The 16,619-nt window shown below is 44.2% G+C and overlaps 1 protein-coding gene across 1 annotated transcript; it reads right to left on the bottom strand.

Moving 5' to 3' along the window:
• Positions 1-767: 767 nt before the first annotated feature.
• EHD3 (EH-domain containing 3) lies at positions 768-4,701 on the bottom strand (the record flags this gene model as incomplete). The annotated part of the gene is made up of 3 exons (XM_009072755.1): positions 768-1,631; positions 3,101-3,265; positions 4,289-4,701. Coding segments are annotated over 3 exons (1,106 nt in total), but the record flags the coding sequence as incomplete, so codon positions are not given.
• Positions 4,702-16,619: the final 11,918 nt, after the last annotated feature.

The following is a 16,619-nucleotide window of genomic DNA, read 5'->3' as shown; positions in this document are numbered from 1 at the left end:
AAGGTCTTTTGGCTCTGGGTAGAGGTTCTGGAGGGGATCAAGTGTTACTGTGTGGTGAGGAGTGTGTGAAGGCTGACATCTCGGCTAGGTTAGCAGGGGCACAGGCAGCTCTGCCCACTGTCCCTCTGTGTTCTCTGCTCTTGTGATGGACACTACCTGACAGTGAGGGGTTTGTATCTTTACAGTAAGAATGGGGCCATTTGGCTTTCACTGTGCACGATGAGAATAAACACATCACTTTACAGGAATGAATAACAGACACCACCACTGTTCAAAGAGAAAACACTATCCACGGGTTGTGAAATGTTCAGTGAGCCTGGGAGCAGTGTTCCTCCCTTCCAACCCACATGATGTTCCCCTCTACTGCCCCCTCCCTCTGTTTCCCTTGGAGGTTTCAATCTCCCCTGGGGATTGAATGGCAGGCAGCAATGATGGGGAACTCTTGAGTGCCTGTCCCACAGTGAACAATGAGGAACTCCAGCTGCCCAGTTCAGAGCCTTTTCAGATTTTATTTATATTGTTTTTCTTTAAGGACAGGAAAATGTTTGTAAAATTTGCATCTAACAGTGAATCAAGGTTCCAAAAATTCTTAACTCTGGGATTTAGTATCTAGTATTTCAGTGTGGGCTTATGTTAATTAGGAAGTGCTCTTTAGTTTGGCAAATAGCTTAAAGACCTTATGGTTTCTCTTCACTAACAGGATCTTGGTCTCCTGAAGTTTGGGAGACATTAAAAGGCAGAAGGTGCACCCAAAGCTCAGGACTGATACTGGCAGTTAGCTGATTTCTATTAGTGCCTACTCCACTCCCAAAAAATGCAGCCCACTTCAGGTTTTCTTCTACTCCTGCTTAACAGATTCTCCTAGGCTCAACATCCTTCATATTTACAGACTACACATTAGAAAGCAGGGACATTACATGGGAAGAGTTACTTGCATATTATCATGAAGGATTGGACTTTTTTGTTCTGCTTTAGTTTTTGTTCTTCATACAGCAAAATAGGTATAAATTCAAATGTGATCTCACATCTAAAGGTATAATTTAAGTAAACATGTTTTTCTAGATCGTTGTTTTCCCCTTTCCCTCTCCCCTGTAACCTTCCTTTCACTCTGTTATTTTCCTTTTGGATGGAGGGAGGAGATGGGAAGGGAGCTCATTTGGCAGCTCATGACCCTCCAACTTGACTTTAATGAGATGATTCGCCAAGGCAAACTCCTCATCATCCAGCATGCCATCTTTGTCGATGTCAGCCAGCTTCCATATCTTGCCCAGCACCGTGTTGGGCAGCTTAGACCTGACCATCTCCTTCTTTGCATTGGCACCAGTTATTTTACCATCGACAGGAGAGAGTGTGTAGAAGATCTCATCATACATGGGCTTGTCCCTGGCCACCACCCACTCGGCATCATCGATCCCTTCACCAGCGCCTTCGCCATAGCCATGGCCGAAAGGACCATGCAAGGTGCCCTCAAAGGCTCCTCCCTTCACCATCTGGGTTGGCCGCTGTGACTCCTCCTGGCGTACGAGCACCATGAGCTGGGCAATGTCATTGGCCAGCATGTCTTCCACAGTCTCCAGCAGCTTGCTCTTCAGAGGCTGGAACTTGCTAAAATCCTGGGCTTGCAACTGATCCTTCAAATGGGACAACACAGCAAGAGGTGAGTGACATGGCTGTGCACAGTGCAGTAACAATGTAGAGTGGAACGCCTGCCTGACGCTTGACCCAAAACAACTGCTGCTGCAGAGGAGTGGGGAGCTCAGCATTCTCTCCTCTGACAGCCCTGCTCCTCAGCATGTGATGGGGTCTCCTTGGCTGGCCTTGCTCTTACTTAAATCATCTACACAAAATGACCTCTGCTTACAAAGAGGGGCTGACATGATACAGAGAGGGGAAGTGGTTTCCTCAAAGGCCCAGATGATGGACCTATTCAAACAAGACTCCTCCTTTCAAAGTCACACAGAGAAACCACCTCCTTGAAGACCAAATTGTTCAAGGCAAACTGGTTGTGTGGCTCTTGCTACATCCTCCAGCCAGTGCTCTGCCTTGCCTCCCTTTCTGCACTCTGGAAAAAGGAGATGCCACTCTGGCAAATGACTATTTGACTCATTATAACGCAGTGCATCTTTCAGATGCCATAAAGACAGTAGCATGTCTGTAAGAGGTGAGCACCTCTTTACAGCTCGGCTCACATTCTTTAATTTTCACAGCTAAGCAAAAGTGCTTTGAGCAGGGCCTGCAAAGAACTCTCTTCTAACTACAAAGTGACCTGCTCCTTTATCCTTCACCCTCTACTAATTTAATCCACATTACTCACTCCTACTCGCTTGATAGTTATTTTTTAACACTTAAACACACATTTTAACAAGCAATGAATGAGATGTCCTATTGGATACACTCCACAGATGTCATTCCCAACAATCCATGGAAAATATACTTTAAAACAGAAAAGAAAAAAAAAGCAAGCTCAACAGCTAGCAACTCAGAACAAGTTTCTGCTTGGACTGAAGCCACATAGCAATGTTGCAGTGTCCAGCATTGTTTGAATATACAATACAAGGCTCTGATCCAAGGTCCTTTGAAGTTTTTGACTTGCATGAACATTGGGCCAGGTCTCAGGTCTGCAGAACAGAAAACCTGCTTCTCTGCTTAAAATAGAAAAAGGGTGTTAAGTTTTCACACCTTCGTTTCTCTCTTTCTAAAAACAAAGAGTGAAGTAGAAGACAAAAATGCACAGCTCTTGAGGACAGGGTTATATATTGGCTTCTCAGGGCACAGCTTTCCTTTTAATATAATTGAACAGTATTCTTAAGCCTGAAAAATCTGCAAATGGAACCTGGAGTTTTTAAAAATAAAAAGAAAAGGAATCATTTGCTAAAAGTGCTATTCAGGCAAAGATTCGAGAAATGAAGGCAGCTGTATCTTCACACAAGCTCTGTGTGTGAGAAGTGCTCGTGTTCAAACATAGCCTTCATGTATTTCAACACTACAGCAGGCCTCTCCCACAGGTGGCAACAATTAATGTCTGTGTGGCTCTGTTGTATTCCCTGAGGTTACTCTAATGCTCTTTCCACGTGTGTTTGGCCAAGATGCCACAGCTTACCTGCATCTTTCTCAGATTAGGGAAGTCTCCTGGTGAGATCTGATGCTCCCGTTCAATCCGGGCATAAATATCTCCCAAGTTGTTAACAAGCTCTTTCTTTTTATTGTCTTTCCCAAACACAGAGGGCATTTCCTTCTTTAGGGAGCTGATGATGTAGGCATGGACCTGAAAGGAGTTAAATGATATGGAATGAAGAAGACAAATGTTAAGTAGCACATCAGAAAATTCTTCCAGCAGAGAGCATCTGTGCCTAGGTCTCAATTCCATCTTGTCCCATCATGAAGTGCAAGCTCAGCTCCTCAGCATGCCTGTACCTATGGATTATTGTTCCAGTGCTGCTCAGCTGTGAGCTCTGACTGTGATGAGACAAGGTGAAAGCACTGTGAATCCTGGGCATACAGACAGTAACATTCATATGGACTTCCTGGAAGAAATGGTGGTGGTTTTTTATCTTCTTCCACTGGGCATGGTCTTCCAGGGAATAGTTCGTTTCCAGTCCAAACCAAACATACAGGTTTTGGAGCTCTCTAGACTTTAAGTATGAATACCAGTCCTTAATTTATGCAACATTCTGGTTTGTTGTTTTCGTTCTTTTTTGAATGGTGAACCCAGCATTTTCTCTTAGAAATGAAGACCCTTGCACAGAAAGATTTTTAGGGATCTTTTGATACCTTTTCTCAATGGATATAGGATTCTTCCCTCTGTTTTTAGGGGCTTCATTCAGGTAATTTCAAATATTCAGAGATACTGTGGGCTTATTTATCATCTGTGTGAGTCTCCACCTCCTCTGCATCCACCTAAGCCAGGTATTTCTCTAGGCTAAGAAAGTTTAAGGAAAAAGGCCTAGAGCTTACCAATTCCTTTGGTGTATGATTCTGCTATACTGAATTGGTCCCTATTCTCAAGATGCTATCAGAGAGCAGCTGCTTTCCAGACCCCTTCAAGTGCTGCCTGCTTTGATCTGTAGTTACCTTCCTTGCTCTGGCCTGCCATGACTGATGCACCAAGCAAAGGCAGTGCTTTCTTCCTTGAAGTGCATAAGGCTAACCTGGGCCTGAGGTAAATGGGATGGAAAGAGAATAGGATCCACCAGCTCTGCAAGCTGAACTGGTCAAAACCACTTCCCCATAGCCTGCATACTACAGACAGCCCAAATGGAATGCCTGGGGGTTCTAGGCCAACACCCACCTTGGCCAGCCGTGCTCGCTTGATGAGATCATTCAGCTTCCTCAGGGCTGCATTGCGGGGCAAGCTCTGGATATCCCTGAAGAGGTCTTGCTCCTCTGCCTCAAACAACTTGCGGTTGTCAGGAATGAGCAATGGATGGGACCAGAAGGAGCCAATGTAGACCCTGATGACCTCAGGAGTGTTGACGATCTTTCCCAGGGACCACATGAGGGCACCGTACACCCGCATCAGCTGCTGAGTCTCTATCTGGTCAGCCTTGTTGAGAACAACCCTCATCTTGTCCTCGTGGTTCTTCAGGGCCTTGATGACCTCAGAGAATTCATCAGAGATGTCCAGCTTGTGTGCATCAAAAAGGAGAATAATGCGGTCAACCCGCTCTGCAAACCACTCCAGTACAGCAGCAAAGTCATAACCTGCAAGGGGTGGAGGGAGAGCAGAGATGCAACATGAGTGGGAGTAGAGAAGCCTACCTGCTGTACCTGAACTATACCTGCACCTAACTAATGGTAAGCTTGCACAGAGGAAGCTTCCCCAGTAGATCAGGTAGCTTGATAATGAAAACATGAAGCATCATTTTTTTGTTCAAAAGAAGGTGGAGATGAGACACTGTCCTTCACACTGATACACATATGAGGCACGTGGTTAAGGACAGATCTTATCTTCTGCACATTAAAAGAGTACCAAAAGAGGTCTTGAACTTGTGCTTCAAATGCTTCATTCAAATACAGAGTGGCAACAAGAGAGGCCAAGTTCGTGAGGAATTGCCTATCAGCATAGCCTACAAAGACTGTAGAAAGCTGGACAATTGCAGTACTTGCATCCAGACTGGTTTGACATGCATATCACTACTGCTTAATAAGTTTTTGGTCTTGTCTAGTTGTGTGAGACTAACTTTGCCCCATCCAGTTCAAAACCCAGGATGCAAATGACCTGCCTTACCTGAGTAATCATCCTGTCATACCTGCTGCATGTGCACAAAGCCAAATGATTAGTGTTTACTTAGCTAAGTGCTTGATGCTTAGCAGACAGCATTGCTGTGAACACCAGATGTGGACTCAAGCTATGAACAGTGGGTTCAAATTTCACATTCCTACGGACTAAGGATAATAGATGCACGGTGTCAGACTGGGTCCATCTCTAGGCAATACAAGGCATGATAAATAGTGTGCATGGAGATGTTCTTAAAACAATAGCAATGACAGCAACAAAATTACATTCTTTCCCAGCTCTGTGGTGGTGTTTTTCACCTTCTTTAAAGCCTAAGTGAGAGAGTGGTTGGTTCTCTCCCTCTGTTCTGTCAGGCTCTCTTATGCTGTACAACATTCGGAGTTATCTGTGTTGCCAGGGTGCTGCACTCTGTTACAGGAAATCAGGATAGAGCATATGCTATTTGCATTCAAATCCTTTAACATACTATTTTAATCTTGGCTTTCATGAATAAATGTATAATAATTAGTTCAGTGATTTTTCTCCCCCCCTGCTTTCTTTTTATTCTTTTTTCTATCTGTCCCCTCCAAAACTTAGAGGGCAACTAGTGCATCGCAGTCATTAAGACTAGAACTACAGAAGGGAGGACAGCTGAGCTCTGATCTTGCTTTTTGTCCCTGGCTATTCTTCCTTATGACCAAACAAACTGGAGTAAAATCCTGACTCTTGAGTCAGAAGTAAAGCTTGTGTAAACTTTCTCTTCAGCTGCATAAACTGGTATTAGCTTTTTGCCACTAAGAACTTTTATACAACTGCAAAGTACTATTGTTATAATAATATAGTGAGTATTATTACTGGGAATTGTTTTGCTTTGGTCCACTACAGTTTACTCCTTACAAGAAAAGGGGGTGGTAGGGTCAGGATGTGTGCTTTTGGATGTGTTCAGCTTGCCCTGCTCTCTTCCAGGGGATCTAGAGAAATTATAGATGGAAGAGACAGATATTTGTCCCACCAGTGTGTCCTCTAGCAGCAGTGAGCAGTGCCTGGCCCTGGCTCTTCGCTCAGCTATGTTTGATGCTGAGAATTTCAGAAAATTCAGAATTGGTATAACCTTTGACAAAGACCTGCTGAGCATTCAATATATTATATTGATAGCTGTGTATCTTGCTCAGTCCACACGTCTGACTTCAGTGAACAGTCACGAGTCAGACTCTTAAAACTGAAACAAATGGTCCTGCTTGCTTTCAGATATTAACAGCCTTTTTTAACCTTAGGTGTTGTCACTGCAGACAGCACATCTCCATTGCTCTAATAGCATATCTGCTGCAAAGCTAAGCATGCTGACTCCTTCCCAATCTGTGCTAGGAGATACTGGCAGCAGGACAAAGTTGATGGCGATACTTCATTTCACTTGGGCTGGATTCAGGCTACAACCTGTCCCTCTGCAAGCAGATCAATGAATTCGTAAACAGGGACCTCCCATGCCCCCTCAAACTTCGCTAAACCCAGCATACACACACCTAATGTTCAGTTCTGCTGGGGCTGTACTGGAAGTCATCTGGCATGGCAGCATAGTTTATTCTTCATAGGCAGAGCTACGCAGCTTGCTTTCTCATCATGGAAGCAATGAGTCAGGGTGACTTTGGAGATGTTTGTACATTTAATCTTGTCAAATCTCATTGACTGGGATGTTTTCTTGTCAAGCTGGCATGTGTTTGAATTGTATCACGACTACTTTTTCCAGCCTTTTTCTTGGGAGAATCAAGGGGAAAACAGAGTAGTGCTCTCTAAGATAATCTTGTAATGCTAATGATGTCTTGTCACATACCATGTGGATGGTTTCCCTCTGACAGCAGAGGAACAGTCATTGTTAGGCTCTCAGCTGTGTTAATAGGGGCTGGGATGAGATGGAAAAAGCACACCTGACACTCAGTCCACCTTTCAGTGATTCAGTAAAAGTGGAAACGGTAGAATAAAAAGTGGTATTGTAGTTTCTATGTTAGCTGAGGATGTGGGAGACTAAACTTAGCTCTGTGATCTGCCTTTGTCTCAGTGTTTGCCCAAAAGTATCTTTAGGTGTTCAGCTCTGTTGATTTTTATCCACAGTAGCACTTAGAATCTATCTATTCTATGAGCCTCTCTTTCCTATTCACAAAAATGTTGCTCAACCCAGCAAGAAAAGGAAATTAATATCTGCCTAGACCTTTTGTGTATTCCCAGGTGCTACAGTAACATGAGGTGAATGTTGAATATCCCTGTGGACTTCACTAAATGTCTGGACTGATTAGTAGATTCTCTCCCAGCTTCCTTGCTTGTTCAGAGATATTCTCCTGACAGCTGTCCTGCATAATCTCTATTTAAGAGAGAATAAAGCCCTGGGGAATAATACTTGGTGATGTTTCAGGGCAGTCAACAGCATGGACTCATTGGCATCCCATGCCGGGACAAAAGCCATGCACTCCCCTTGTATGTCCCTTTTGCTTTAGTGCTTAGGGAACATGTGAGGCCTCTCCTGCTGGTGCCCAGCTGAGCAAGAAACATGCCTCTGTGTACAGTTCCAATGATCACACCTGCACTCTCCTGTACAGACCTACTTGGCAGGAAAACCAAGGTGTAAGTGTATGTATTTTGTCCTTAAATGATGGAATGCTTTAGAGGAAAAGAGGGAAATTATAATGAGTGTTGTATTGCTCCTTAACACTTTGCATGACATGTGGAAAGGTCAGGTGGGACAGACCTTTGTTTACAACTATCTGTTTGGAGTCACTGACTGTGATGGTGTTTTTGCACACAGACAAGTGCCTAGAGAATTGCTACAGATCTGACTCATAGGTTTATGTTTTAGTTTTGCTTTCAGTGTATAAAAAAGAGTATATTGTTAATAAAGCATTTGGATAACAGGGTGACTATGTGAAACTCCAAGGCCAAGCTATTATAAAGGTGTTTAAAAATAAGGTCTGAAATCAATATTATAATGTCTAGTTAGTTCAGAGCTTTCATTTTTGGAGGGCTCTTCAACGGCATAGTAAATCTGGGACATTTTGCCTGGCTCCAGCCAGAGCTGGAGATGCTCAACACCTGCAAACACATAAAGCTTATTCTGTAACTAAATTTAAGCATTATAGCTTTCCTTTGATTTCCTCCCCCCTGCCCCTTGTTGATTTCACAGGGTTTGACTCTTTCTTCTGGCAATTTATTAGTGTGTGAGCTTCGACCAAGAGCGGATCTTCATCTATAGTGAAAATAGGAGTTTTCATAGTGTCCCTTGCTCATTCTGCTGCAAATGCATTATGTCTCTTTATGCCTCTCTCGGTGCTGTAGAGTGTTGCTAAGGCCTCTCACAAAAGCAGCCAGTTGCTATCTCTGATTTGGCAGTGATTCAGCAATGGGTGAAGCTATCCACATGGCACAGCACAGTTTTACTGTGAACTTACAGGGCATCTGGGAAGCCATCTGCTTGCCAAAGATGCATAAATGCAAAACCATTATTACAGGGATGTTCAGACAGAATTGTACAGGGAAGAATTTTCTGTGCAGTAATTCCTGTCTGTCTGTTGTACATGCACTCCTGTTGAAAAATGATTCACGTTTAAACATTCTCTAACATCACTGATGCAGCTTCTTTCACAACCTCCAGGTAAGGTGAACATGAATAGAAAATGAATCCCAACTATACAGCACTAGGAGGACAAGATGAACATGATAACAATTTTATTCCATCAGATGTTTTTTTCATGGGATAGGTTTTCTTCTGACAGCATGCAAAGGACTCAACAGATTTAACACACAGCAGACAAGTCAGGAGGACTGTCAGTGGGTTCAGCCTACAGGGAAAATGATCTTGCAGACACCCTGCCACCCAGACTCCATAAGGCAGGCTGGCTTAATGAACGCCTGTCTGTGCCCTATTGGGATACCTGGCAGCAAGCATTTCACCACGATCTGGCAGGATTATGCAATTACCCTTCTGTCAAGTCAGACCAGGCATGATACAGTCTTAATGCTGACTGTGGGAAGATGGATGATACCTGACCCAGAATCAAATCTGCCTGGCTGTAACATTTTAAAACAAATTTAAACCAGCAACGAGTGGGCATGCATTGGTTTGGCATTTCTCACTATTTAGCTACACTGGTTTTACATTTGGGTTTGTTTTGTATGTTTGTGCTGGGTTTTTTTGTCAGATAATGTGCACACTACTGGATTTCCTGTCTTGTGGAACCATGGCCACAGCCCCCATGGTAGTGGAGTTCAGGTGGGATCGAATGAGAATAATAAGATCAAGAAATGCAGAAAAATCCAAAGCTGCTGCTTTGCACCAGATGTCTCACAGCTTGCTGCCACTACTGCTGCAAATTGTGTTGCTGCTTTCAGCAATTCACCTCTTTCCTGCAGAAATTTAGTCACTGGCAGCTTCCTTCACATCCTCTAAAGCTGGTATTATCCAGAGACTGAAGATATACCAGATTGCATCAATCTATAGGGCAGAGTTTTATACCTGCGTCCCTATTTGTCAACTGATAGACTGACTCTGTGTGTCTTGAGGACAACATCAGAAGATGGGACAGTTGACACTGGGAACACTAACAACCTAGGGAGGGAACAGCTCTTGGGAGATGAAATGACTGGAGATTCCAGGGATTTGAATTTTTATAATTGAATAAGAGGGTTTTGAGGCTTAGTGTAACTGGTCACAGTGATGTCCTGCCTGAAAGTCCTTCAAAGTCCAGGGAAGAAGACTTATGTAATGGCAAAAGAAGCAGGCAGCCCACACTGGAGGGGGAGAATGTGCCAGGAGGGGCAGGTGTTACCCGAATGTGACAGATGGCCATAAGCAAAGGAGAAGGAAGGTCACACAATGGTCAAAAAAAAAATAAGGGGAGAGAGGGAAGGAAAGGGAAGCAACACATCCCTTTGAGGACACACAAAGTGAATGGGAAGCTGGGTGGGTGGCTGTTGTGAGACCCAGAGAGTGACAGTGGTATGGAGAGAGAAGGGTGCTGGGTAAGAGTATGAGAGAGGAAACAGCTGGGACTTGGTGAAAGAACAGTGATTTGAGCAAGTTTCTCTCAATGTGAGGAGCTGGTGAGGACAACAAAGAGAGGACAGAAGAGAAGATGAAAAGCAAGGGTTGGGTACTGGGTACACCTCACTGCAACTCATCCTAAACCACCTTTGTAAAAAGCTGACATATTCCTCTCTGAAAGTGGCTGCCTTGCAAGGGAATATAAAGAGATTCCTGTAATATGTATCTGCAGGTGTGCTGGGAAGTAGACAGAAGTCTTTGGGAATGAAAAGACTTCTTTGAAAGTTACATGTCATGATTTCTAGAGCAGGTCTCAGTTTTCTGATCAATTCTGCCTTGGCCTATGTTCAAAGAAATAATCTGTCCTGGAGCTGCTGATTCAGAGCTCTGGGAGCTACATCCTCCAGACAGTGCTTCACATTTCCTCCTCCTCTGTACCAAGAACTAATGGAAACATTAAATATGTTTTGGAGACATTCAGGTTTCCAAAGCAAAGGCAAAAGGACTCAAAGCACAGTGAATCTATGTTCTCAGCTAGGAATAATGCTAACATTTACATTAGCCAGTACCTGGAGTGGCAGACTGTGGGGCCTTTTGCTTTCATGTTGTTTACTACAAGGGTTTCAGGGTTGGGAAGAGACTGAGAGCCTGACAGGGCTCTTGCTTTGTGTCAGTGGAAACTGAGTGAAACCTCACTAGGCATATTCAAATCAAGTGGAGTAAAACTGAAGAGAGCATTGTACAGAACTAAGTTTCCTTATAATAGCCTGTATAGCCTCCATGCACAAAGAGCAGATCTTGTCACCTCTACAAGTTTATACCTTTGCCATTTGTGACAGATGGACTGAGCATTTCCTGGTACTTCGGCCAATTCTGACAACAGTTCCTAGGCAGATTTTGAGACTACATAAGGCATCTGAATATAGGCCAAGTTTTCCAGAGAGGTGCGTGCAAAGCAACATTGATGTGCAGCTGGAATTCTGAGGATGTTTTTTTACTATAGTGTCCAAACACAAACTGAATTCTCCCAGTACACATAGTTTAAATTTTAGAGAGAAATCATGTTTAAAAACCTGGCCTGAAATGGCCACCAGTAACTGATAGCTACCAGTGACCAGGAAACACATTCCTTCTCCGTTGTTATTCAGGATGCTGAAAGAATGCATGACGGGCATAAATAATGCAAATTGATGAGCTGCTGATGGGCATGACTATCTTTCCTCTATGAAACAGATACTAAGGACATTTCTGGAGTGTACAGTGGACAACAAATGCACAAGCTGAACAGCTGTTCTAAAAGTCAGACTTGTTTAGTAACACAAATTAAGTGCTTGCTAATGTTAATAAGGAATTTAAAAAAAACAATGCACAGCCCTTTCTATCTGTGCAGCCTTTTAATCTGTTCTTTTGCATTACTTTTTATTCTTTTTCCAGTTCTGGAACTGCAGAATATATCAATATTTCCAACCCAAATCATGGAGACAGCCCCTTCCCTCTTCTCCCTTAACAAAACGATGGCTTTGTTTTCCCAAAACTCAAATGTAATCTTGACTTTTTGTTTGCATCCTACTTTCAGGGCAGAAGAGTTAGGCTCATGGCTTCACATATTTCTAGAAATGAAAATGAGAACTGTGCAGATTTTCTGCTCATTTTTGCATTGCTCTGAGGAGGAAGCAGAGAACTGTATGACTGTAGGAGCTGAGCCTTTCAGTGGAACAGTATGTGTTAGTGAGACTGTGATAAAATCAGGCAAGTTGGCAGAGCAGCTACTGCACTGCAGTGCACCTTCACCCTCCCAGACAGAGTGAAGCACAAAATATAAGCAAATATCACCAGTGGGGAGTATTACAGCAAATATTTGAAATGCCTCCCTTTCAGAGGCTGTCAGGGTGGATGCCTTCAGTTGTGTATCATGCTGTTGCTAGCACACGTGACAAAACTTTTCAGAAAACATATTTTCTTGTTGCCATTGTACCCTAAATGGCATTGCATGAAGTGGGAGAACATCAATTCCCTTGGTGCTTGCTTTCCCTTACAAGCATGGCTATTTGAGACACAGCCAGTCTGAGAGCTCTGCACGGACCAAGACTGTTGCTGTTAGCATTTTTCTTCTTGCTGTTAGGCTGGTGAGTGACAAAGTATCCCTGGTGCAGAAGTTACTGGTCTTTTGGGAATTCTTTCTTCCCAGAAGACACAGCAAGGCTAGTGTGTGGGGTTTTTTTACCTTGGCTACAGGATACCTAGGCTGCACTGCAGCCAGCAAAGTGGAACTGGGTGGAAGGCTGGAAAAACGCTGGAATAAGGTGTAGTGGAAAGAAAGCAGATGGGGAATAACACTGCCAGTCCTTACCTCCTGGCTAGGATCTTGTGCTCACTGCTAATGCAGAAAAAGGGAGGAGGCAACATACAGAGGGTAAGGATGAAGTAAGTGTTTAGGACATAATCAGGAAGTACTGCCCCAAAACAGGGATCAAATACAACTTGACCAGGGCTTCACTGAACTTGGTAAAGCTGCTTAGCTCAGGACATGTGTAGGTCGAGACGGATGGTCAGCAGAGCGTGCAAGGCTCAGTGCCCAGGGACAGCACTGCCAATGAAGCACACGAGTTCCTGTTACCAGGTGGCTTAATTAGCACAGTGGGCTGCACAAGGGGATGAATTATGAGGAAGCCCTAACTCCTACCCTGGCTCTGCTGTACTGTATGACCTGCTCTGTGGTCCTTCCCTCTGTCCTCATTTATTTCAGCACAGTCATCCCCTTCTCATCTTGCCTCCCAGCAGGATGGCCTGGGCTCATTCTGTGACACCAGAACAGTATTTTGCAAATGGATAGCATTTATATTATTATCAAATTGCCAAAGCAGCCATGACTGTGCTGCTGTGGTACAAACACGTTCCCTACAGGCATCTCTGCAGCCTGCTGTTGCCTCATGCTCCCCTAGAAACAATAAAAAAAGAGCAAAGGGACACAGAGCAAGAGACAAGGCAATGCAATGGCTAGTTCTTTACATGTGGACATAGATCCATGCCCCAGCATGTAAAAAAGACTAGAAGAGAAGTGGCTGTTCTCCAGGCAAGGATAATACAGAAGCAGTGAAGGGCAGGATGCTCTGGGCCATGACATCCTGGAAACACTTCCCAGGAGGTCTGTAAATGAGACCTGTATATCCTAGGGGGGTCTAGTGACCACACCTGTGACACTACGGGTGCCCACCACATAGTGCATGATTCACAGAAGCTCAGTAGGACAAAATCAGTGCAGGCAGCTCCTTGGCTACACCTTTTTACCAGAGCTTGAGAGCAGCATCAGCTGTGTCAGTGATGTCACTGCATACCAATGGGATGTGGACTTCGGCTATGACAGACTGCATCACCCTCAATTGCTTGACAGGCCTAAACCTGCAGGTTAACAGTGAAACATCATTGGCTGCACTGTGGGGAGAAGTGGGCTCTTGTGGTCATGCAGTCCTGAGATAGCCAGTAGAGAACTCTGTTTCTTGGGATTATATAGAATTCCTTGGAGGAAAGCTTGCTACCCCTTAGCAAAGCCCTTCTGCTGGCTACATGAGGCTGACTGCTGCTAGCACTAACACCAGCACCCTGGTGCTGGTGTTATCTGCCATGTTAAGTCTTTCACCAGCAAGGAGTTGAGTTCAGACAAATGCAAAGCTTCAGAACCTGGACTTGCCCTTGAATGAATCCTTTAAACCCCATTTCCTTTCTCCTGCTCCTTGAAACCTGGATGCAATAACAGGAACAAGTGCTGCTTTGAAATTCAGGGGTATAAGGTGTCCTCATGGATTGCTAAACTTTGATAGTATGGTACACTGCTAAGCTGGCACAGTATAGATTGGTTAATGCTCCTGACATCTAATGGCAAAGGAGAATGACTTGTGATGCTCCTACTGAGAGGAATTTCCTATTTTTAGAAATGCTGCTGGTTCTCATGGGATGAGCAGGCTGGGAAAGCCTGCCACATCTTTTGCAACTTTACTTTTCCCCTCAAATTTACAACAAAATGCTGCTTTACTACATACTCCCTTCCCTGACCTTGCATCACAGGTACACCAGTATGAGGGTCTTAAAACTTACTACTAGCAATGGAGGTAAGAAGAGCTCTTCTGTTCCCAGCTGTTAAAAAAAATCCAGAGTGTCTCTTGAGAAACCTCTGTAAGACTCCCCTCAGGTCTTGCTTCATTCTCAAGTGAAATCTGAGCAGGCTGGGAAGGTATAGAAGAGCAGGAGTATTGGTCGTGTCAGCAGTTTTCTGCCTAGAAACCACATTATTCCTCTATCTGTCTCCAAAACCAACTTGCTAATGAGGGCAGCTAACTTGTAAGCTTGGTGGGAGAGGTACCAGTCTCACACTTTTTCCTATTTATCTTCCATGGGAGCTGGGAGGTGAGTACTACCTTTCAAAAACAGCTTCCTTGAGATAAGCTCAAGCCAATGCCTGGCAGCAGCCCTTCCTAAACACAAGCACTTCAGTACTCTATATTCTTTCTGCTCCCTGTAGACAGAAATTGCTGGAGTTGTGCCAGTTTCAACAGAGCTATGTTGATCTAAACCAGATGCCCTTTAGCTATTGAAAGGTCATCCAACCTGGCCCACATGACCAGTTTCAGTCTGTCCTGGATGTAAATGGTGATATAGTGAGATCCCACCTTCACTGTACTTTAAACTGCTGTGATCAGGTCAGTTGACAGGTTGTGACTGCTCCCTTGTCTGGCTGGAGATGCAGCAGAGCAAATTCCTGGGATGCTAGGATGAGCAGGATATGGCTGTGCTCCACCTACAGCTCCTACCACCTGGCAAAAGGGTGGAATGACCACACACTGTAGTCACAGGGCCAATGCACAATGTGCCAATTTTCTGCACTTCATTGTGCTACAGACAGGTAAGTTGTCCAGGAAGAATCTGTCCTGGTTCACAGGGGGCCATATAAAGGGTAGAATGTGGTGCCCTACTTACAAATAGGTGAAGCATGCAAATGCTTATGGAATTGGGATTCCCTTTTAGCCTCCTCAGTTGTTTTCAGGTGTTTGGAGAGGCATTATTGGCTTAGGTCAAAGTATACCAGTGACTTTCCTAACTGTGCACAGCTGTGCAGCAGCATGTCTGGCATTGCTGGCATTTACTGGACTAGCTGCACGAAGCATAGAACTGTTTAGGTTGAAAAAAATCTTTACAACCATTGAGTTCAGCTGTAAACCCAGCCTTGGCCCATCGATCCAGCCTGTCCAGATCCCTCTGTTGAGCCTTCCTGCTCATTGGAAAATCAACACTCATGCCCAACTTGGTGTCATCTGCAAACTGACTGAGGGTGCCCTCAATCCTCAGGTCCATATCATCAGTGAAGATACTAAATATGACTGGTCCCAGTGCTGAGCCCTAGGGAACACCATTTGTGACTGGTTGCCAGCTGGATTTAACTTCATTCACCACCACTCTTGGCCTGGCCATCCAGCCAGTTTTTCCACCCAGAGAAGAGTGTACCCATCCAAGGCATGAACAGCCAGGTTCTCCAGGAGAACGATGTGGGGAAATGGTGTCAAAGGCTTTACAAAAGTTAGAGCAGACAACAATATCCTCAGCCTTTCCCTCATCCTGTAAGTGGGTCACCTTGCCACAGAAGCAGATCAGGTTGGTCAAGCAGGACCTGCCTTGCATAAACCCACACTGGCTGGGCCTGATGCCCTGGTGTCCTGCTTGTGTTGTGTGATGGCACTGAAGATGATCAGCTCCATGGCCTTTGCTACAACAAGGTCAGACTGACAGGCTGTAGAAAGGGACATCAATACCCACTGTAAAGCAGACAGAGAAATTTTTGCAAAAGGAGGAGCAAGTAGTGCCAGCATATTTTGCAGGAAGATATTTTTGTATCTGTATTCTGTAAATAACTAAATAGCTGAAAACAAGGAAAATCTTGTAATATGTCAGGATTTGAATTAGTGAGGAGATTTAGGAAAAGGGCTTGAAATAGAAATTCTAGGTGAGTCAAAATGGACCTTTTCTATTTTAATGACAAAAGGATTTCCTCCTAGGCAAATTTCCTTCACTGTGATAGTTCCACAAAAGAAGTGGTTGCTTTTAGTAGCATTTCTTGACTGAAAAAATGTTTACACCGCATAACACAAATTTTTGTTTATCTCCATAACTCTTTCTGCTGAAGGGAAGAATGCTTGCACAGCATATTTTTCAACCTTGTGATGAAGGCTGGTGCATCTTGGAATTTATGATCCCCTAGCAGTGCACAGACTTGTGTTGAAAAAGCTTAATGTAATTTTTCAGGCCGTGGCAATCCCAGGCACACCTCCAGGCTGGATGGGGAAAGTAATTGAAAGCAGCAGCGAGGAGAAAGACGTGGGAGTGACAGTG

Source organism: Acanthisitta chloris, unplaced genomic scaffold (genome assembly GCF_000695815.1).
Source record: "Acanthisitta chloris isolate BGI_N310 unplaced genomic scaffold, ASM69581v1 scaffold26604, whole genome shotgun sequence".
In the NCBI taxonomy this organism is placed as follows: domain Eukaryota; kingdom Metazoa; phylum Chordata; class Aves; order Passeriformes; family Acanthisittidae; genus Acanthisitta; species Acanthisitta chloris.
The sequence above is the reverse complement of the archived record's forward strand: the minus strand, read 5'-3'. Positions and strand labels throughout refer to the sequence as shown.